This window comes from Alosa sapidissima, chromosome 14 (genome assembly GCF_018492685.1).
Source record: "Alosa sapidissima isolate fAloSap1 chromosome 14, fAloSap1.pri, whole genome shotgun sequence".
NCBI classification, from domain to species: Eukaryota; Metazoa; Chordata; class Actinopteri; order Clupeiformes; family Clupeidae; genus Alosa; species Alosa sapidissima.
Window position 1 is genome coordinate 6,422,419 of NC_055970.1, and position 22,064 is coordinate 6,444,482.

At 43.0% G+C, this 22,064-nt stretch overlaps 1 protein-coding gene across 6 annotated transcripts in view; it reads right to left on the minus strand.

The window, feature by feature from the left end:
* mef2ab (myocyte enhancer factor 2ab) overlaps nt 1-20,006 on the minus strand; it is a 25,907-nt gene extending 5,901 nt beyond the window's left edge. For 2 of the 6 annotated variants that reach the window (XM_042062132.1, XM_042062131.1), the window contains exons 1-8: nt 19,882-20,006; nt 17,658-17,775; nt 9,143-9,325; nt 6,539-6,742; nt 2,763-2,873; nt 2,543-2,677; nt 1,565-1,772; nt 1,375-1,434 (exon numbers count right to left, since the gene is read on the minus strand). In XM_042062132.1, the coding sequence (XP_041918066.1) occupies nt 1,375-1,434; nt 1,565-1,772; nt 2,543-2,677; nt 2,763-2,873; nt 6,539-6,742; nt 9,143-9,196 (772 nt within the window). In that variant the 5' untranslated portion in view covers nt 9,197-9,325; nt 17,658-17,775; nt 19,882-20,006. The remainder of the gene's footprint in view (nt 1-1,374; nt 1,435-1,564; nt 1,773-2,542; nt 2,678-2,762; nt 2,874-6,538; nt 6,743-9,142; nt 9,326-17,657; nt 17,776-19,881) is intronic. The other 4 variants (XM_042062135.1, XM_042062133.1, XM_042062136.1 and 1 more) reach the window with 2 other exon arrangements.
* Between the last annotated feature and the right edge of the window lie 2,058 nt (nt 20,007-22,064).

Sequence of the window (22,064 nt, forward strand, 5' to 3'; positions counted from 1 at the left end):
CCTCTCACCACAACACCAATCCCCACAACCCCCTGAAATGACTGACACAAACTACAGACAAGCTGTGCTCACAAGAAAATGCTGTCACGTAAACCCATTAACTAGCTTGAATGCAGTATAATTCCAAAAACATACTATATTAATTTCCATATAAGAAGATACACATACAATATAAAAATATGACTTGTGCATATACTGCATGTGTTTGTTTTTTATGTGTATGTTCTTTTGTTAAATGTGGGTGCATCCTTGTAATTTCATATTTCACATTATCCTCAATAGACTCCGATCCAGTATCCAGTCTGCTGCCTGTCAGCTTGCGTTCTGTGTATGCCCCCCCCACCCCCCCATCAGTAAGAGGCAGGTCAGCTGAGCCCATGCCATATGCAGATTGTGTCGTGATTACCAAATCATCACCCAGACAGCCTGGGGTGGGGGGGTGGGAGGGGGGAGGGGAGGGGCTGGGGGGGGGGAGCAGGGGGGTGTAACAGGAACAGGCATGCTGAGGAGGACATCTTGCAGCTTAAACCACTCTAATACCGAATCAGCGCCACGCTCTATCGAAAGCTCCACTGGAACCACAAAATACCTCAACATGTCTTCAAGTGCCCTCTTTGTTACAGTGAGGGTCAACTATATAGATGCTCATTTGCTCAGTGTTGATACTCTAGATCAACCCTAGATATTCATTCTTTGAGCAAAAATGTAAAAAGCTTCACAGAAACAACATATATGATTAATGCACTATATGATCATTAAACGTGTATGACTTGTATGGGCCAAAGGTCTTCATTGTGTTAATGCCATAATGCATTCATCCATAGATAAAGATATGCAGCTGTTGTACATAAATCATCAGCTAAATGACATGCAGAGGAAAATCCACGCATCAAATTCAAACAATACAAAATACAGCACCAAGCTTTGTGCTGTATGGAGCCATCAGCTGGTCGTTTTAACAGGCTGTATGTCATCCAAGCGCAAACAACATCCTCAAACCCATCCCAACAGATTGGAGCTGGGAAGACAGTTAAGCCCCACCTGCCGCGCTCTTTCATTCAGTACACGGGCGGACTGTGACAGCGGGCTGGGGCTGAGGCATGGTGGACACGCCGCCCGAGAGGCTTGCCATGGTCCACATGCTTTCAGAGGTCTACTGGGCCATCTTGCCGACTTTCTCTCGGCCCTTAAAAGGACAACGGCCGAGCCAAGCCACTGCCATGCACGCAGACACCCACATGTCGAGTGAAGGAAACGTGTCATAGACAGGAAGTGTACGCTCATGGTTAACACATCAATGCAAAACTGTCACTAAAAATGTCCTGTCAACACACATACAGCATAAACAAGTTGGTATGTAGTCTTTTGACTTACCTACTTGGCTCGATATTGAACCATTCACCATTGGCATATCACTAGCTCCCAGCATAGAACCTTTTAAGATAAAAAACAAAAGTAAATTGAACAACTGAATACATGCATAATATAATGCTATCCACAGACTATCACGTGTTCATTTCTGTAGTGAGTAATTGAGAGTGTAAGGCCTAATGCTCAGACTGACCTGCAGCCCCTGTGCTGGGGGGTCTTTGAGAGATCCCAGGGGAGCCCATGTTTCTATGCAAGGAGCCATGGGGGGACGACAGCACCCCAGCGTCACTGAGGGAGGCGGAGTGGCCGAGGGAGCCCCCAGAACTGTAGGCCAGGGGGTTGTGGTTGGTCACCGGCAGAGTCCCGTGCATGGAGAAGTTCTGCTGTGGCATTCCAGATGGCTGCAGAAGAACATGAACAGTTAGAGAGACTTTGTAAAGCAAACAAACAAACAATTCATTAATTCAATAAGTTAAAATGGAAATGTGAGGTGAAGAAGTAACAGGAGACATAAATGGCAACACACAGCAAAAAGCAAGCAACTGTAGTTAATGGCATATTCAGACATTTCAGGGCTTACAAAACATTACAATTGTTAGCAGATTGAATTATCAAAATTAACTATTTTCCTCATCGCAGAGACACCTGGAGGGAAAATGTAAACAAACACACGTATGTGTACTTAATCTATAGCAATTAGCAATAGGCACACAACACAGCACACACGCAGCCTGACACAGAGATAGATAGTCACTATTCTGCAATCCTGTGCCAAACTGTGACCTCACTCCCAGAAGAAACACCACTCATTTCACGATGACCTCAGAAACCTGTGCGTTATTTGTCTAAGGAGTGGCACCATATGTTGCCGGCTTAATACAAGGCACGCTCACTCAGACTAGGTGACATTTCTGCAGTCTGTTTCCCTGTCTCCAGGGAGCATATATTATAATGAGAGTCTGGACTGTGCTGTTACAAATCTGGTGACCATTTTCACGTTAAGGGGGAAAAAAACATATATTATCATCAGAGAATGCACCTTTCCGTGTGAGAACCATTAGAACGAAAACAATGTTAGATGCTGAAACCCAGCAGGACTCGTGCCAACATATCAAGCAGCAGCACCAGCAGCAGCAGCAGCAGCAGCAGCAGCAGCACTGTAGTTACTTACGATTTTGTGATTTCGCATCATATTATCAAACTCCTCATTAATTTTTTTATATTTTTCTTCTGTGTGCGGGGTGAGCACGTAAGAGGCGTCCAGGTCGGGGCTGTCGCAGCCCCTGTGCTCTTTCTTGTTTAGCGCCTGTGGTGGACAATCAAAATAAAAAAAGAGAAAAAGGGAAATCAACACAAAGGGGGAAGAGAGGAGGCGGATAGAGAGTACTTACACTCAAGTGCTTACACATTACATCACTCTCGTCATCCAGCTCGGGGCTCAGCCCGTAGCTCTCGTCTACCACGGGAATGGCATAGTCATCCTGGCCTTTGTGCCTTAGTTTCTGAAATAGAATTAGCAAATTCACCTGCCTGCATGCAAGAAGCTGGCTGCAGACTCTCCAGACCATCTGGCAGTGCAGTATACTGTATAGTACAGTAGTACAAATGTTTCAAAGGAGGGGATCGATAGTTAAAGCTTTTTCAGGTGAAACATTATGCAGCAATAGGACATGGTACGGCAGTATGCTTTTGTTCCAGGAAGCAATCCGAAGCAGTGGCAGAGTGGTGACATTTGAGCTGTCCAAAGCATGTAGGCATTGTATTAATGAGCATCTCTCTCTCTCTCTCTCTCTCTCTCTCTCTCTCTCTCTCTCTCTCTCTCTATGTTTCTCTCTCTCTCTCTCTCTCTCTCTCTCTCTCTCTCTCTCGATTCATGCCTGTGCTGTAGCAGCTGTCGGTAAATGATAGCTTTGTGAGAACATCTGAATCTCAACAACTCATACATACATGCAGTCATTTTCAAATGTAAAACAAAGCACAAGTTTCACTTCGATCATTCCCACACAAACAAAAATTGAAAATCTAGCAATCTCACATAATGGCCCCGGTGGAGTGGACCTGGTCTTTGTGACTTGCAAATGCCCGACATTAAACCACCCCTGACTTCAGCCTCTAGTAGAGCGACTTAACCAGACATATGGCACATGAACAGCATGATCAGTCCTTAACAACTGCTGACCCCTTTTCAAGACCACTAACCTGCACTGGCTGCGCAAGAGTGTTTGACCTTGGAAGACAAGGACCTTGACCTACTTTCAGTTGTATAATTGACTTATCTATCTTGAAGCATGGACTGTCGCTGTTACCATATGTAGAGAAATCTGGTTATTTGGAGGGTTTTGTCTGACAAGCAATTAAACACAAGATGTTCTAATGTAAAGAAAATAATGTCTTGACTGAAGTGTTTTTGTTTTAGATAGATGCATTAAATTGTAACTGTCATTGTCATTCCATATTTCAATTTATAAAATTACACATTATACAACAATATAAACATGTATTATGAACACACAATTAGACTTTTTGTAGTTCAAGTTTTGCACTAATTGCAGTAATTCTTGTTTTCATCTTGGTTATGTTTTTGTTTTCTGTCACCAAAGAAACACTATTCCAGCAAATAACTCTAGTAAGGCCTCAGATGAGCCAAGCTGCTTGACTTTGTGAGGTACTTTTCTTTGACCCCAGACAAGTGTCCAGACATCGACTTTCTGGGCTTGTGAAATATGATCTCGCTCTCATTCTCACAACTGCATGAAATATTTATCAGGCCCATTGAGGATTCTGATCTGATCAGGGGGCAGCGCAGTGGATGCCAGAGAGAGAGAGAGAGAGAGAGAGAGAGAGAGAGAGAGAGAGAGAGAGAGAGAGAGAGAGAGAGAGAGAGAGACCTTGGTGAGACCTCACCCAATAGGCCCTGGGAGAGGCTGGCAGAGAAGCTAGTCTCCAGTTAGGCAGGGCAGACAACTGCCGCTAATCTCTCTAACAGTCCTGACTGAGATGGTCCTCAGACTGAAGACGCCCTTAGGATATCTATCTCATAATCCTGCTTTGCTTTTCTTGCCCGTATATATTTCTGCAACACTTGTTATGAAATGGCTTTGACAATCTAATGGAAAGGTGTGACCGTATGTTTGCACACTGTTTGGTGGCTTCCGATATCAGCATTCATAGCTCTCATATGACAGTCTGAATAAAATGGGAAGTTTAGGCTCCCAAGCATATTCCACGGCACCACAACTATATGACCCGGGAAATAATCTAACACATCTTTCCCCCGGCCTGTCATATCACATCTTTTCAACAAAGAGCCAGCATCCAGCAGGGGGCATATTCCAGCAAATGGCCCATCCTCAGCACACACATACAGTAAGGCCTAAATAAACACCCGTGTCATGGTGATTTGTAAATAGCAAATGTCATAACGCATGTGAAGGTCGACATGCCCGGCATTGCAAAGACATGCCTCTGCGCTGATGGGGTGATTAGGCCGGCTCTTTAATAGCCCAAGGCCTGTGCTCATAATAGAAAGGGAGACAGTGAGCGGCTAGCCACACTTACTACTGCCTGAGCAGTACTCTGACAGCATTCCCAGACGCTAATGGGCCACTCTTTATTATTTCAATCTATTAATGGCTATTGACAGTTCTATTCATGTCTGATTCAATTACGTGCAAGACAGATGTCCTTCTCGCCGTGTTGGAGGACAGAGGTGATGACCACGGAGCCCTGTCTCCCCAGCTGCGTATCTGTGTCTGGGGCGAAGCGAGAAAGATCTCACAGTTCTCACAACTCGGCCTCTTAGTTCAATAGCCTGGGACTCACAAACACCATCTTGCAATTCCAAATTTGCCGTAATGCACGGCCACTTGAGGAGAACAGAAGTGCAAATGAGATGCAGATTGGCCGATACAAGTGAGCAAATCCGGAGATGGATACAGAGCTGCAAATACAGAGTTGCAAAAATCATCCCGACCTTCGTCATTTTCTCACCCACTTACAGATGCTGAGTATTTTTAGCTCGCCACAGCTGTTGAATTCACATATCAATGTGAATGTTTGCGTGCGGCGCAAACAATATTCAGAGGAGAGGGGGATATCTCAATTCTCTGCAGCTCAGCAAAGAACTCATCTCTGCACCTGTCTGCTGGTCAATATGAAATACGTTTTCATCATCATATCTTACACCAAGATGCAGTAACCTGGTCATAAGCTAACACTACGCGTATGGACACATTTCACTGCAGCTGGTGCCATTCACAATGTTATCTGTATCAACTAACCTCATAAAACAGCTAACACTATTTTACCCTTTCAAGTGTAATTACATTATGTTAAATAATGTTCAACAAAGAGATACCAATGAGCCCAAGTTATGAGTCACATGAACTCATTTTCACTTTGAAGTGGCAAGAATAAAACAGAAGGAATGTGATTCCTTTGTGGAATCCCCCACTTACTTTCATAGAGGCACAAGCTGGAGAATTAACTATATTCCTTTAGTGGTATAAACATGCAGCCTCAAGTATTGCGGCTCATTTGTGTTGGGAATAGTACTAATTCATTTTCCTTCCAGACAAATTACATTTTACACAACGCAATGACCTATCAGACTTTTTGTGTCATAGTTTAAGATGGAGTTGAGAATTCTTTTTTTTTTCTGCAAAAATATACTTCTTAGAGCTATCATTAAAGAATAGGTGAAAATAGGAGAAAATTCTCTTTTGACTGTCTGAGGGTAAAACACAGTGTTTGTTTTACCATCTTATTGTGTCTAACCTGAGATGACAGGGATTTGCACATCTGTCAAAGTCTACAATGGATGGAACAACAACTATTTTAATTAAATTACATAAAATACCAAACACACACTAATATGTGAACTTCATGTTTGAAAAAGAGGTAGTTGAAATCATTAGGCTGCTCCATTACATGAGTGAAGAGCTGTTAATTATTAAGTCCATATGGATATCTGATGCTCTTTCTCAATTTTCATACAGAAAATACCTGTCGATGTAACTGAGAAAAGCCTAGACTAACTGATTGATTGACAGCAAATCAAATCTGACAGATTATACTAATGATAGAAGGAAGAATGGTAATGGCACATTCTTGTTTACAATGTAGCTTGACCTCCTTTAAGGTAAATATTAAACAAGATGACACTCACCTCCACAATGTCGGAGTTGGTTCTGCTCTCGTGGGGTTCGTTGTATTCGGTGTACTTGAGTAGAACTTTGTCCATGTCCGTACTGGCGTACTGGAAGAGCTTGTTTGCACTATTGAAGATGATCAGTGCTATCTCACAGTCACACAGGACGCTCAGCTCGTACGCCTTCTTCATCAGGCCAAACTTCCTTTTAGTGAATGTGACCTGTGAGAAAAACAAGTAAAATGCAAGGAAATCAAGTGTTTCTTAATATGGAATGACTACGGTCCTAGACATGGCTTTCCAATAAACACATTGGACAAACTCAAACAAAATTAACATTTATATCCAATTGAGTTAAATCTCCCACCACTTTAAGTAACTGTTTCACAAAAGAACACTTCAAGTTCATCTATGGCGAGACAAATTAGCCATGATATGGATCTGTCTTCTAATTAAGACATTATACACACTACTCTTTTTCATAGCTGTTTAAAAAACAACCTTGTGCAATGTGACATTCCTCCTGGGCGCTGCCTTTCATTGTGCCCTGAGTCTGATTGCAGGGCCCTGGCCTCTACTCTTGGCCTTGTTCAACTGGACCACAGCTTCAGAGGGACCGGAGAGAGAGGGAGAGATAGATAGCACACACCGGACTCTGCTTGGGCTTGCTCTCGGGGGCACTTACAGTACAAAGGCTGTGCACGGCCCGTATGTAGGTCACAGGGCATTCACGTCCACTTACCGTGGCATTCCCATTAACAGGCTGCATGGGGACGTCTTTGGACAGTGCAAACAAATGGATGTCAAGGGCTTATGGCCCTATCTATGAAATCTGTGAATGGGTAGGCTCTGGGCCATAAATCAGTTTATGAATCTACAGTGTAGGTTCCAAAGCATAGTTCTGCCTCTGCAAGTGCTTTATCTGTCCTGCTGCTTAATGGCCACTACTTCAACCACAGTTACCATGAATATGCCAGTGCCTACACTCTGATCTTACTAATACCCAATGATAACCCACGCGAAGGCAAAAGAGACACGGATTACAGTCTGATATAACAACATGTGCTGTCCTGTGTGAGAAGATATGATCCATCATGGTTTCGAGAATAACAACAAGCTTTTATTAATTCTTCCAAGAAATCCCTAATTAGTGTGTGTGTGTGTGTGTGTGTGTGTGTGTGCGTGGTAAGACTCCATACAGGAGCACATGCTGGAAAAGATTCCATATAATAATATGATGATCCAGACCAACACAAATCTACTGCATAATGTCAGGGAGTGTCCGTAGTAACAATGTGGGCCAAATGGCTAAATTGAAGATGTTATATTACTCTAAACCAGTCAAATGCTTGTTTAGAATAATATACATCAGTATTTCATTAGCCCACTTACAACACTCAGCCTTTTCTCACGTCATGAATATGGAGTGCCTGGGGTCCCGTGGATGAACACATTTTTCATGATAATGGGACGTGTATGCTAATGATTGTTCCCTCGGGTCCACTGCCGAGCCCCAGGGACTATGGCTGCCATGTTTGTGAGGCTTTCTAAGCAAACACTACTTACCAAACAAGCAGACTTTATCATCAAGAAGCAACGCTCTCACAACATTTTGGTGTGATATCATGCAAACAATATTCATTGATTTATACAGTGTGCCACTGTCTGCAGTACTGTACCTTGCTGTGCTGAATATGATTATGCCATAATATAGTGACATGTCAGCTACAACTACCATTTTCTTTTTCAATGTAACCAAACTAAAAATGATCATAGTGCACTAACAATAAGGTAAATCCCACAAATAAACAAACCAATAAAAAATGAAAAATATTCCCCCCCTCAAAACCATTAAACATATACACCACATCCAAAAGCAGCACACACAGACACAGACGAGAAGTCCTCCAGACAAGATAGGATTTGTTGCGCCACTTCTCCCTGCGTTTATATTTAGTCGGTGCGGAGCAGACGGGGTGAATTCCAGCCGCTTCTGTGGTTGGTCTGAGTGATGGCAGCCAGCGAGAGAAGGGCGCAGTGTGTCGCACTGACCCGCCCTGCTAATGAGAGGGTGCTGTTGGGATGTTGGGCAGCGGCTGCCCTCCTAATTACTACCGACCAGCTGCAACCACAGGGACGGCGGGCCCCGCGAGGCCTCGGCCTCGGACAAGCTCTCCAGTGTCCGACACCTCGCCTGTGGGGGCAGCGGCCCGACATCGCTTCCCCACACGGAGCCCCGAGGTCTGCGAGCTCATCAAACTCTACAGTGTGTTTGAATGGATGGGCTGCTGGATCTCACGGTCTCTAATTAAGTCGTGTATGTCAGCTCTGCCACGGAGCACAGTGCGCTGCTTGCGTCGCATTTAAGTGTTTGGTGCAAAAATCTCCGGGGGAAGTTTATGAGATGGTTGCGTTCTTGAAAGTCAGAGCTGAACGAAACCACTCCAAGGATTCCTCGCCACAAAGAGGACATGTAATCGTGTGCTGCAGCTTGGAATGTGTGCCACCACCACACACCCTACTCACTTTAAGTTGCTTTTCAGTGTAGAGAGGACTAGTAAGAGAGTGTTAAGTGCATGCACTTGCTGTCGAGGGGGGTGGGAGTGTTTCACTGTCACCTACCTGTCTGTTCCGTTCGTCCATGATTCGTGTGATCTGGATCTTCTTTCTCCCCATGGCCGCTTCTGTTGTTGTTGCTCACACACCCCAAAAAATAGTAGAATAAAAAATCGTATGGATCCTTAGGACTTCAGCACATGGTACAACGCAATTCTTCTCCCAAGGCCCTCCACGAGATGCAGAAACCTGCAACAACAAGAACAACAAAAGATATTGAACGCTAACGCTTTGCCAGACATCTTCACATAGTCTACTCATAGTACAGCTATATACAAATGCCTTATAAATGTATAGGCCCCATTCTCTCACTCACACTCTCAATCTGTTACTTTCACACAACATGAGTCATTCCCCACATGACATTTTGTTTATCTGCTATCTCCCATTTTTCCCCTGCCTGGTTCAGGAGTGCTGTTAATTTCCTCAACCAGACTGCCTAATCCCATTAGATCGCTGGTTTACACTGGAGCAGTAGGCTTACACATATGAGGTGTGCGTGTGTGTGTGTGAAGGGTTAAGAGCTGAGGGATTATCCAGTGGAGCGACAGTCATGATGGTTTCAGAGAAGGTACTATACCGTACCATATAGAAAATCTCGGATTTTGGATTTTGAAAGTGTCCATGAGGTGTTAAATAGAGCATATGATACACATGCTATGTAAAACTAATAGCACACAAATTAGAAACGTAAAAACATTGATGATGACCGAAATTGCATCCCAGCCCTAAATATCTCAACATTTATCTTGACATAAAAATCTGTGACCACATGACTTTGAAAAGCTTGCCCAAGCTGAAGTTGTGAAAAATATCACATAGGTTTTTGTGCAACCTTCCTGCACACTTATATAATGTATATAATGTATAAATTAACACATAAAATTGCCTCAGGAACAACTCCCATGTTGTAGAATTATGCAGAGCAATGTACTCATACAGTGTTCCTTATCACCCTTTTCTTGTCCTAACAGCTTTTGCTTAGCTCAGCAGGCCAACACAAAGTGAACCTCATCTTACACAAAGTGAATGAATGCAGCTGGCAAAGAGCAGGATGCAATCTCCTCAACCCCAACATAACCATACTCATGCCCGGCTTTCTCCATACCATAAAAGGCAAAATGGGAGCTGCCTCACCCAGTCGCACTGTTTGACTAGTAAAAACACCCTTTGAATCCTGATGGGAAAAGCAGCCCCCTTGCACAGCTTTCCATGCCCTGAGACAATTAAAAGGATGACTCACTGTCACCCTTGTGTTGATGTTCATTTCATCAACAAGACATCCCTGCAGTTAGTGGAAAGGTTTTCAGGAGACGAAAGGGAGTGATGTCAGCCCCGGGGAAAAAAAAGCAATCTGGAATTTTTGAATGACCGCTGAAAAAGCCATTGTTAAAGGAGAGTACAACCAATGTTACCTAGTAGATAAATATGACTAGATAGTAGATAAATATGAGTATCTGTATCTGTGTGTGTGTATGTTCATGTCTAGTGTGATTCACTTGACCAACTCCCTTTGTCGCTGGCTGTGGTGCAGCTGGAAAGCTCTTGGAATCTGGGCACATCCATGCGAGCTCTGTTTCCTGTCTCTGGCCGCTGCATCCTACCGCAGAAGGCGGGCGGGCCCCGGGGCCTCCCCTTCCTGTTTTTCAGGGCCTCAGCGAGGAGGAGCCGCTGGGAGCCACGCTTCCGTTTCACATCAGGCCCCTTGTTATTTTCCTGCCCGTTGCTTTTAAGACTAAACAAGGGAGCCGGTGGGCTTTTGTCCACCATCCTGTGAACAACACTCTCGCCAGCCATTATCATGTCTTCCACAGATACTCAGCTGTGCTGAAAGATGGGAGCTTTTTTTCCCAGAATAGATCTACAAGACTGTGTATGAAAAAGTCAACCAAAAGGACAACACATAAAGTTAAATACTGTATAAAGTGGCAGGGTTGTTGAAATTACTACAGCCAACAGGGTTACTGAAATGACTGCATGCACGTTATTAACGCTTAACTTTGTTGTTATTGTTGTTTATCGCTGTTTACTGTCGCTTGATTAGAAGTGCAGTGCGCACAGCTATGGGTGACCTGTGAGGCAGCAGTGGCCGCAGCGCTGAAGCAGCTTAGCCCCATGTGTCAGAGTCAAACAAGGTGACCGCAGGGCTCTGGTCCCCTGCGCCCGTAGAGCCCTGCTCCCCCCGTGTCAAGACGACACACAGCTGATCCCTGACGAACAACAGCCAACCCTCACTTTCACGCTGTCCGTCTTCCCATGCGCCGTTGCCATGGCGACTAATGAGCTGTCATTAATAAGGTCTGTCACCTGCATGCGTTTGTGTGTGAGTGTGTGTGTGTGTGTGAAAGAGACAGGGAGAGAGAAAGTGACAAAGGAAGAGAGGACAACGTGAACTGCTAAAAGATGTTTGAATCGGTCTGAATTGTGTTAGCACTCTGCATCTGTCCCAATGAGGAGGACGGAAGCTTTCAGAATGTCATTTAGTCTGTACGGTTTCTTTTTAGACATCTGAGAAGAACTGTGATCTGAACATGCTGTGTTAAAGATGGAAATAATATTACTCTCATGTGACATAAAAAACATTACCAAAGGTCATTATGCAGAACTGATGGTGACATATTGACTTATCATTAACCAGTTGTGATGTTCTAAGTTGATGATTTGTTGGCTTCCGTATGCAATTCTATTCACTATTGATGAAAATCGTGCAAACAAAAAACAAGGTGTGTGTCCCTGCATTATTTTACACGCTCATTTCATGTGACTTTAAACTGACTATATCTGAGTAACGATGGGAAAAGTCAAAACTGATCAGCTCTCAGCTACCTATGCACATACAACCATCACACAAAGGGTTTCACATACACCAAATATACACTTTCCCATCAAAGGGCACTTGTTATCCATCAGGGCTAAAAACAGTAATATATCCCTTGGCGTTGCACTGAAGACATCACTAGTAGGTCTAACCAACCAGTCCTGACTGACTGTCAGTCCGTCAACAACAGAAGGGGCTGGTGCTGAAATAATCAGGCGGACACTGTGAAAATGAGCCTTTCCGTGGGCTCACAGCCACCCTCTCTACTGCTGCCTCCTTCCCTTTTGATGTGAGTTCACATCACAACGTATAGCTGGTAAACAGGCAGGAGGAGTCCGCCGGGGCCTCCTAGGGGGATGGGTGGCGCTGGGATATCAAGGGCACCATACTGTGCAAACAGCATCTACTGGAGAAAGCTCCTCCCTGTTCCTTGTTGCACCTTTTTGGTTTCCAGCAAATCTGCGATGCATTTCACCTTCCTTGAAGAGTTCACCAAGCTGCCTATGATTAGAACTGGGGTAAATGCACTGAGAAGGAGCCCAGAAATAGACTGTCTGCCAAGCCCACAGTGTCTCAGACAGAAACATCTGCTGACAACCGGGAGAACCCAGCCTGGCTAACGTCAGACCTCATCTCATTGAGATGGGGTCTGGGAACTAGACATTCATTTTCTCGTATGACGTGGTTTACGAATGCCCAGAGCCGTTTATTGGGCGCTACGAATGTCTATCAAATGCATCTGTACGTAGCTCATAACGGCTTCGGTGTGTTGTCATCGTCTTGCTACCCTCCCTCCGTTCTGTGATTGGTTCCTTCGTTGAGGTGAAAACGAAGTCCATAGAATCCAGGCTGCCTAGCAGCGTGAATAAAATTGCGCACGTAAGGCAGCATGGGAAAACCCAGGCTAGGGAGAACCTGGAGTGGAATGAGCGCTGCCACACTTGCCCTCTTAAAGATTTGGAGATTGTACAGAGTCAAGAAGCTGCATTTCACATTAACAAACAAGTGAGCTGTTTACAAAAACAAAGGAGAATTTTACTCAATACTACAATAAATACTTAATTCTTCTAAATATTGTATGTTTAGTATTTAGCTATATTATACCACCAATTGTCACTTCACCCAATGTGGAAAACACTCTCAAATAGTTGTTTTTCAGAGGGTAAATGGGCAGATAATTCCCCAATGTGTGTGTGTCTATGAGAGTGCAATTAACAGGAAAAAGACTTAAAGAGAAAGACACTGAGGAGAAAATTATTGAAATCTCCACTGCGTCTTAAAATTCTGACCGCTGCAATTCCATGCACGAATGTTCCTCTGTTTCCCTGCGTCTGAGCAACACTCCTTTTTATTTAATTAGTCTACCCACTGTGATGTCATTTTAATATTGTGTTGTTTTTATTGCTGCCTAAGGACATAGTTTTCTCTCTTTGAATGCTGTCAGCTCTCACTTGGCACAGCATGGCAGAAGTCAGGGCCTACCAAACTGAAAGAGAAGCACTCTAAGTAGAATTTTATACTGCGCCTTCCAAGATATTTCTGTGCAGTGTGAGATGAATTGCATGGCATCCATATGCTATCTTCATTAAATATCAGTGCCCCCTAGATGATTCCAACATGTCCCGTCATATAACAGCATGTCTAGCTTATTGCTCCTCTTATCCGAAAGCCATCTTAAAGGCAAAGTCAAATTAACTAAATCAGATTGTTTCAGCAGACCTGAAACAAACGTAACATAGAACACTGCCCTGCTTATATATGGAATATGATTTTCAACTGCATGTAAGTCATTGGGGTGCGTATTGGGGAAGTATGGGGGTGGGGTGGGGGGGGTGGGGTGGGGTGCGGGGGAAGTATGGGGGTGGGGTGGGGGGGTGGGGTGGGGTGCGGGGGAAGTATGGGGGGGTGGACATGGGGGCTGGAGACATGACCTCATCACCGCTTTTTTTGCCCGTGCAGTGACGTGCGAGCCAAGACTGCTGAGGAGTCTCCTCCCAATGCCACTGAGTCAGAGACCTCAATTACCCCATAACCCCGGAGCATATGTAATGAACTGCAGACATGCATACATTCCTGGGAAGAGTGTGTGGGGTAGAGAGAGAAAGAAAGAGAGAGAGAGAGAGAGAGAGAGAGAGAGAGAGAGAGAGAGAGAGAGAGAGAGAGAGAGAGAGAGAGATGTCATTGGGCAGTACCAGGGAACGTTAATAAAATGAGCCAGTCTTATCAGAGAAATGGCAAGCAGCTCTGATTATGATCAGAGACTGGCTCATCAAAACAGTTTATGTGGTACAGTAATGTGGGATCGGAAGCAAGGGGGTGGGCAGCAAAAATCTCCTACTCTTCAGCTGTGCTGACATTAAATCTCACTACTAATGTTTCTTGTTCAGTTTTACTGTATCCCAGAAATAACGACTTTCTTCGGCATTAACAGTGCTCAACTGGGGGAAAAACATAACAAATTTAAGACTCACTTGAACTCTTTGCATGCTGACTAGCACAGTATCTAGCAGACACATTATCAGATCAGAGGAATAATGCTGTGAGGACTTTTTATAGACTCTGTGCAATCTTTTGATCTGGTAAATTAAATTATAATGTATTCTTCAGATTTGTTTCACCCCCCTCCTCTCTTGTTGGAAATTCTGCCCTTTCAGCAAAGCAATGCCTTCCCCTTTAAGTCCTTAAAGATTCCCTAACTGGAAATGAAGACTTCATCCTAAGAAGCAGGAGTTTAGGGTTTTCTCGGGCCAATCCGTGACCTTGGCTTCTGCCTCTGCATTTGAATGAAGCAGCACACAGAGGAGCACTGTGCCAGGATGTATATCCCCTCTGACACATGCAGACGGAAATACTCTGACTGACCCTCCAAAAATATTCTACACTATACCATGCAAATTAATATGGGCAACATGTACATTTCTGTGCTACAGGCTGGCCAGACGAATCTAGTAGAGAAAATGTTGATGTCAATTCGCCTAATAGCATAAATGTGTTTTTTTTATTTTATCAACATGGTTTATATTTTACCTATTCATAAAGATCATGATGTACAGCAACATTAATTTGATTCAGGATGAAATACAACATGGTTCTTTATGCTTCCTGTAGGAACCAGGTCCATTTTAGCAGTGCAGAAATCTCAAGATTTTAGTCTGTTATGACCTAACAAAAATGTATAGACATGAATTTCATAAAGACAAGAGTTTAATTTCACACAACTAAAAAGAAAACATCTGTCGTCCAGAGACATCCAGATGTCTTGTTCCTCACCTCCCTTGTCCTTTGTCCTCCAATTACTTACAGATGTCTGTTCACACTAGGCTACATTTTATGGTTAAGGTTAAGGTTAGAGGTTGAGTTTGGTTAAGGTTAAGGTGTTCAATAATTGTTAAAGAACATTTTTATGTACTGAACTTAAGCAAACTATCCAAGTAACGTGTTACCACCTAATTTGTCATGCCAATAAAACATTTGTTACTTTTAATTAGAATTAGAAAGAAAAGAGAAACACATGAGAAGTGCGAGAGGGGAGTGCAAGTGGAGCAGGGCTCTGGCTCTGTGGTTCCATGCTGATGGCACAGGGCTAAAATCACATGCCTGCACCCACTAGGCCATGTGTCAACAATGCAGCATGCTGCGAATGGTGTGCCTTTGCCGCACACAGCAGGTGCCTTCATTAAGAGTGGATCAGCGACTGAATGCTGAACATCAGGACGACTCCCAGATAAATCTGAACAGTCAGGTGCATCGCGTCCCATCCCACAGACAGCACCAGTGTATCCATCTGCAAACTGAGCGGCGTTCTCAAAGGGTTAAATGGCGCCCCGTGCTCCAAGGTTTGGATTGCTAATGAGAGGCTACACAAACATGACACTGAATACAGCTTACTGTGCTAACCATCGTGGTTGCCAGATCACAAGCCAACCTTGGATAAGTGGGGTGAAGTGGTGCAAAGCAGCACAGAGCTCCTATTACTTAGTTAAATCTTTGGTTTGCAATGAAATAAACACTCTGTGATATGTGATGCTATAAGTATCTCTAGGAAGATTCTAGAAAGGAAGGCTATGTTTACATTCTGCAAGAAATTGAACTGTGCAGGAGACTAAATTATGTAAAGGCAATAATGAGAAATACCAAGAGTCAGTCATCCCCTTCATATTATTGCTCATTTCCTCCAGGTTGTTCCTTTACAATCTCAGATGAGCAGTCTCTGGTTGACCCTACAATGTTACCCCGATAAGGTCATCATAGTAAGCAGCAAAGACCCTTAACAGATAGAGAAGAGGATTGGTGTGTGAAAGAGGATTAGCTTAAGATTTAGGCAACAGCAATTGGTGGAGGATCCCCTTTCTGACCCTTGGTGATGGGTAGGGTGAGAAAGCCTAGGTAAGCGAGGAGGGCAAAAGAACGAGTGAGCTGAAAGAAACAAGCAAGACAAAATATACACTCACTGGGCATTTAGACTCTGAAACTGCCACTTAGAGAAAAGCAGCAGCGATCTGATCCCACATCTGCTAAATCCGTACTCCACAGTTCTTTCTGTTCTAGCCTTTGCTCATTTTGTGAATTCCCTTGGAACACATGAAACAGGAACCTGCCCATTGAACAGGTGTCTTTTAAGTCACCTAAGTAGAAAATCAGACCATCTTGCAGCATCAAACTCCGAATCCAGTGGCCCTTAAATACTGTTTATACTTTGCCCAAGTGGAGGTACTCAGTTTTACTAGAGTGTGCACACATTGCACAGGTTAGTGCCAAGGGGACGGATGCCAATGCAAAGCCCTCAGGTTTGGACGACACCACGAGTATCAACAGCCAGTCTAATTAAGTTTGCCCATGTTGCCTCAAATCATGGTTTTATTTGGCAGCCGCGCGCCAAACACCTATTTACATTTGACAAAGACAGTTTCATTATGCTACAGGGAAGGAGTTGAGGAGCTAATATTTGGAAACAATTTTATTTGATTTCTTTATTTGTCCGGCGACTTTTTCGAGACCTGGGAAACCTATTTAGCATCAAACGTGTGGACGGGTGGTCAGACAGGAGGCAGCCAGAGGTTTCTGGTTTTGGAACGGCCGCTTGCAAATTGCTGGGCGACCCCACAGGAACATGTTTGAGTTTCAGCGGATTAGGACCTTCTCCAAAAGCCACAGGAAAATGAAAACACGAGCAAATCATAGTCTCTGCTAACATGCCCCGGGTTTAAATAGAAACGCATAGATCCATATGGAATGCACGGCTTTAGACGTGTGATTGAGAGCTGGCTCACCCACACCATTGTAGCTTGGGTTGTTCAGCATCGCAAACTCTGGTTTTGGTTTTTTCGACAACAATTCCAGACAATGTTATGCAATATAATGTGTGCAGCCAGCCACAGGTTTGATTAAATGAAGAACGCACTGAGACTGAACAGCAACTATTACATTTCCACACGTACAAATGGGGCCTAATATTTTAGCTGGATCAAAGACTATGTTTCACTGGGAACTTCAGAAACTAACATGGCAAGCGATTCTAAACAACTTACAACAATACTTAAAGGTGACTTGTGAAAGGTTTAACTTGGAAAAGTCTGCACCCATGTAGATCAAAGACACTGGAACTTTACACTGAATATTCCCTTTCAGGCCTAGACCCTGCGGGGGAAAAGAGTTTGGGTCATCTGGGGCCACTGCTGACATGGCGATGGAAAAAGGTCTTACCACACGATAAAAACACAGCGCTCTCCTGACCAGGCTCCTCCTTGTACCAGCAAGAAGCCCAAACTACAGAGTGGTCAGTTCACTCCCTGCTTCAGCACACGGCTGCTTGGACACTGGCCTGTGGGGAGAGGGAGAAAAATGTCAGAGAGGGTTCAGTTTAAAACGGATATGGAGACAACTGTTTGCACCCACATCCACTGTAAATAACAGTGTGATGGAGACAACTGTTTGCACCCACATCCACTGTAAATAACAGTGTGATTTATATCTCACATGGATGCATCTTGACAAACTATATTGTAAGATTTTAGTCTCTGAACTAAAAAATGCAGACTTCCATGTGGTTTATAACAAATGATTTCAGGAACAGATCATGGGCCAGACGATTCTGTAGAGCTCAAGCATATGAAACATTCCGCACATACAGTGAATTTCAGCCATACAATAGATTGGCCTTCTTCTGTCCACTAGAGCAATATGCTCCAAGAAGTCAAGGAAGCACAGGATAACTCTGAGTCTGTGTCTCTCATGTTGCTTCCCAAATCAGCCTTAAATTACTATGATTTACACAGCCAGTAGTAAAACATGTTAAGTCTAAGATCACAAAAGCTGATCAAAGCACAAGAAATCCTCAGACACCACCTCCCCGCTTAACCCTAATGCAATATAATTGACCAGAAAATTTTCACTTGGGATGGGAAGGACCCAAAATAGCGATTCAATAAAAATACACACAGAGCCGCCTCCATTTCCTGGCCATGTGGTGCTAAAAAGACGCTGGCCCCTGAGAAGAGTTACTATTTTTGTTTACCGCCAGGCCAGAAATACCCCATCATTAACAGACCAGCAAGGGAGGGAAAATAACACCCTGTGACACATGTTTAAAGCCTGGATTCATTTGGCCCATTACAAACACCATCCTGTACTATGATCAACAAATTTGTCTGGGATGATGAAAAAAACAAAAAGCATCCCATTTCACCTACGGCTATGCTGCTTCACCTTTCAAATGGCTACACTTATCTAATACCACACAACTATTTCCAAGTCACAGCTGACAATTATGCAGATCTGTGTGGAAACTGCATATGAATTATGTCATATAGCATACATTTAGTCCTAATCTAACTGCCATTGATACAGTTGTGACACCAAATTACTGGCTATTATATATATCACATTAACAATATACTATACTAAAATAGTTTTGACAATAGAAATAGATTTGATTTGGATAAGACAACAACTGCACATGTGTCACAGCTCTCAGGACTGTATTATTTGCTTGTTCAGATGCTACCAAAAATGTAGGATATTGAGTGCTTATGCAGGGAGGTCAGTGAAACATTTTGCAGGAGATTCTACCCTATTACATTGTACCCATTATTTCCACACATTTTTTTTCACTTATGGATTTATAGAGATTATACCTTCATAACCATTGACTGAATTATAAATGTCAAATAGGGCTCCCTGTCAAACCAAGACCATATTATGACCCACAACTTGAAACCACATTAAATACAATACAGAATAGAACACCATTACATCATTAAGCTTCATCAATGTAAGTATCAATGTATCTACCTATACACTTCAGATCCGACCACTGCCTGAAATTATAAGTTATATTGACTAATATAAGATAAGTTCACCATATACCCAATGGAGTCCAAGAAACCGTCTGTCATGCACAGAACTGACCAATTTAAAAGGTGATAATGCCTTGTCTACTGACTATTTTAGCTTCATAATGATCTGTGTTTACAATGCAACGCAATGTTTGCAATGGTTACCTATGGCATGATAATTTTGTTGTTGGTAGAAGGGCAGTCTCCCACTTAGGCCCACACTATTAAAAAGTCTGCGTAATAAACGTATGTTTAACTTTTTTCCTGTGGTTCAATAACTTCTGTTCCAAGAATTCGCCCATGGGTTCCAGCGTGATATTGTGAAGCCTATGTTAATATAAAACCTTGGAGCATCCAGTTTGAATCACGCGATTCACTATGCAGCCAAAATTCTAGGAATCATAGCAATCACAGCCAATCAAACTAGATATAAATCACTAGAGAGGTTAGCCTTCAGTCCCAAAGGCAAAACGATTCCAGTATGGACCGTTAGGAACATTTCCCAAATATGCTATTCCAACCCCTTCTTTACGCGAGACCGCGCCAAGTAGCTTGAATTTGGATAACATATTATCAATATATGTACTACTCACCTCTGTAGTCGCAGAATACCGAGGATTTGCTCTCAGTGGTTCCGTAGGACACAATCTTGCGTGTACATACTCTCAGTAGGCTACTACTGTACGGTGACAGTGTTCCAGCACTTACTAAGCGTACTGCCAACTCTGAAGCGCAGCCGCTTGGCTCCTCCCTTGCTGGCATTCACGGTCAGCAACACTCGACAATAGCGTTCACAAAAGGGGAAAATATTTTCCTTCTTAGAGGAAGGATACAGTAACTGGTTATTTTATTTCGTTCAAAGTTATTGTACAATAATTAATATTATTCATTTAAATTCTGACGAAACTCCGTTAAAAACATATTTAAATGAATAATATGAATTATCCTCCTAACCAATCTAAGCAAAGCCCTTCTATCAGACTGTAGGGGTATAAGGTAATTTGTGTTCCACATGTACTGTATACAAAAAAATTGAGCACAGAGGGGGAAACACATTACATTTGTTAGAACCAGCATAATCCACTTGTTTAAGACGGTCTTCGTGTCATCCATCTTTGAGGGACATTGTAATAAGCCAATTAAAGTACTTAAAGTTTGATTGAAACCAATGGGCTTTGTCAAGAGGTTTAACATGAGGTCACATGTGGTTGCATGTTGTTGTGTGACAAAGGTGTGTGGCAGTTCACTGGAGTTTAAGACAAGAGCTGGTAGTATAGTTGGTGGATTTGACTCTGATGACTAGTCTATCTAATGAAATTGAAATGTTCAAAGCTCAGGAATGACCTGATTGCTGAAACGAACATAAGGCCTTCATTGTGGAAGCGGATTGCAACACTTGAAGTAAAAAAGAAAAAAAAAAAAGCCTAAATGAAAGACCTGTCAGTTTCACCAAAATATTACATTCATATTCATCATAGCTGCATAACATTCATAGTCCTTGGTTTTGAATTCATAGGGATGAAAGTGACCTTTGCTATGTCCCTGCATCTGTTAGGATATGTGATGAATGACTAAGTTACACAGTATATGTTCATGCGCTGGGTTTCCAAAGCCAATGTCTATAGGGACAGTGAGCTCGCCAGGTCCTCTTGACTCGGAAAACAAACACCCGCTGGAATTGGACATTGCAAATCACACCAAATACCGAGCCATCTGGAGCACTGAGATTAGTGAGAGATGGACACATTTCATTTTGTTCGATTTCCAATTCACACTGTTTACATCCATCTCTCACTGTTCCTATTGGGAAGCACAGGCTCGGACTGAGGATATTTGTGGGCTATGTATAATGAAATGCTCTCATTTTTCTCATTTAATATTTTGTATAGAATATATTAAATATGTTCTGTATGGTACTGTGAAAAGCTGACACAATTGTTGTCATCTTTTCACAGTGCCATACAGACTAAAATGTTAGTCCTACCCCTTTCACTGAGAAAAAAAAATAGGATTAAACAAATATCAAAGATTTGTATCCAACCCCAAACAAGACAGCCACCCAATGTCCCTCTTGTAAAGACCTTGAATGCTCAGAACCCAGAGCTATAGAACTCAGGATTAGTACTATCAGCATGCATGGCCAAACCACCATGACGATATATATATCACTAACATACTCTCAGTCATGCGCTTGTTTTATACAAAAACCTCCAAAACAACACCTTTTGACACTATGTTTGATTTTGAGGGATTTGTTTCCAAGAAGAGCAGCATTTCTTACCATTTATTTTGATCTAAATTTTTGATTTATTTTGATATTAGAAGTTGTAAATACTCCCAAACTCAACTGTGCAGTGTATTAAGGGAAAAGTCAGAACTTAACCTCAGGGAAAACAATATGCCACATCCGTTTCTAGACAGTATTCTGGCACCGGGTGGCACAACTAGACACAGGGGGCTTGAGAAGCATCTGTTTGCTTGCCACAGGTAGTACATTTCTCTGTCAGGGAAACCCATTATGGATTACAAATGTTTTGTTGGAGATGATTTATGAGGTGTCCTGAGCATTGCAGACTGAGCGAGGCAGCAGGGGGATAAGTTCATGTGGAGGTTATGGAGCAGTACCTGTGCAAGGAGGGCATAGGAGGACTCACTGGATATCAAGGCTGAGACCGTCACACTCACACAGAAGTGCACACACACACACAGCAATTAAGATATAGTGTATCTGGTCTTTTCCTGGCCATGCAAAAAAAAAAAAAATGAATCAGTGCCT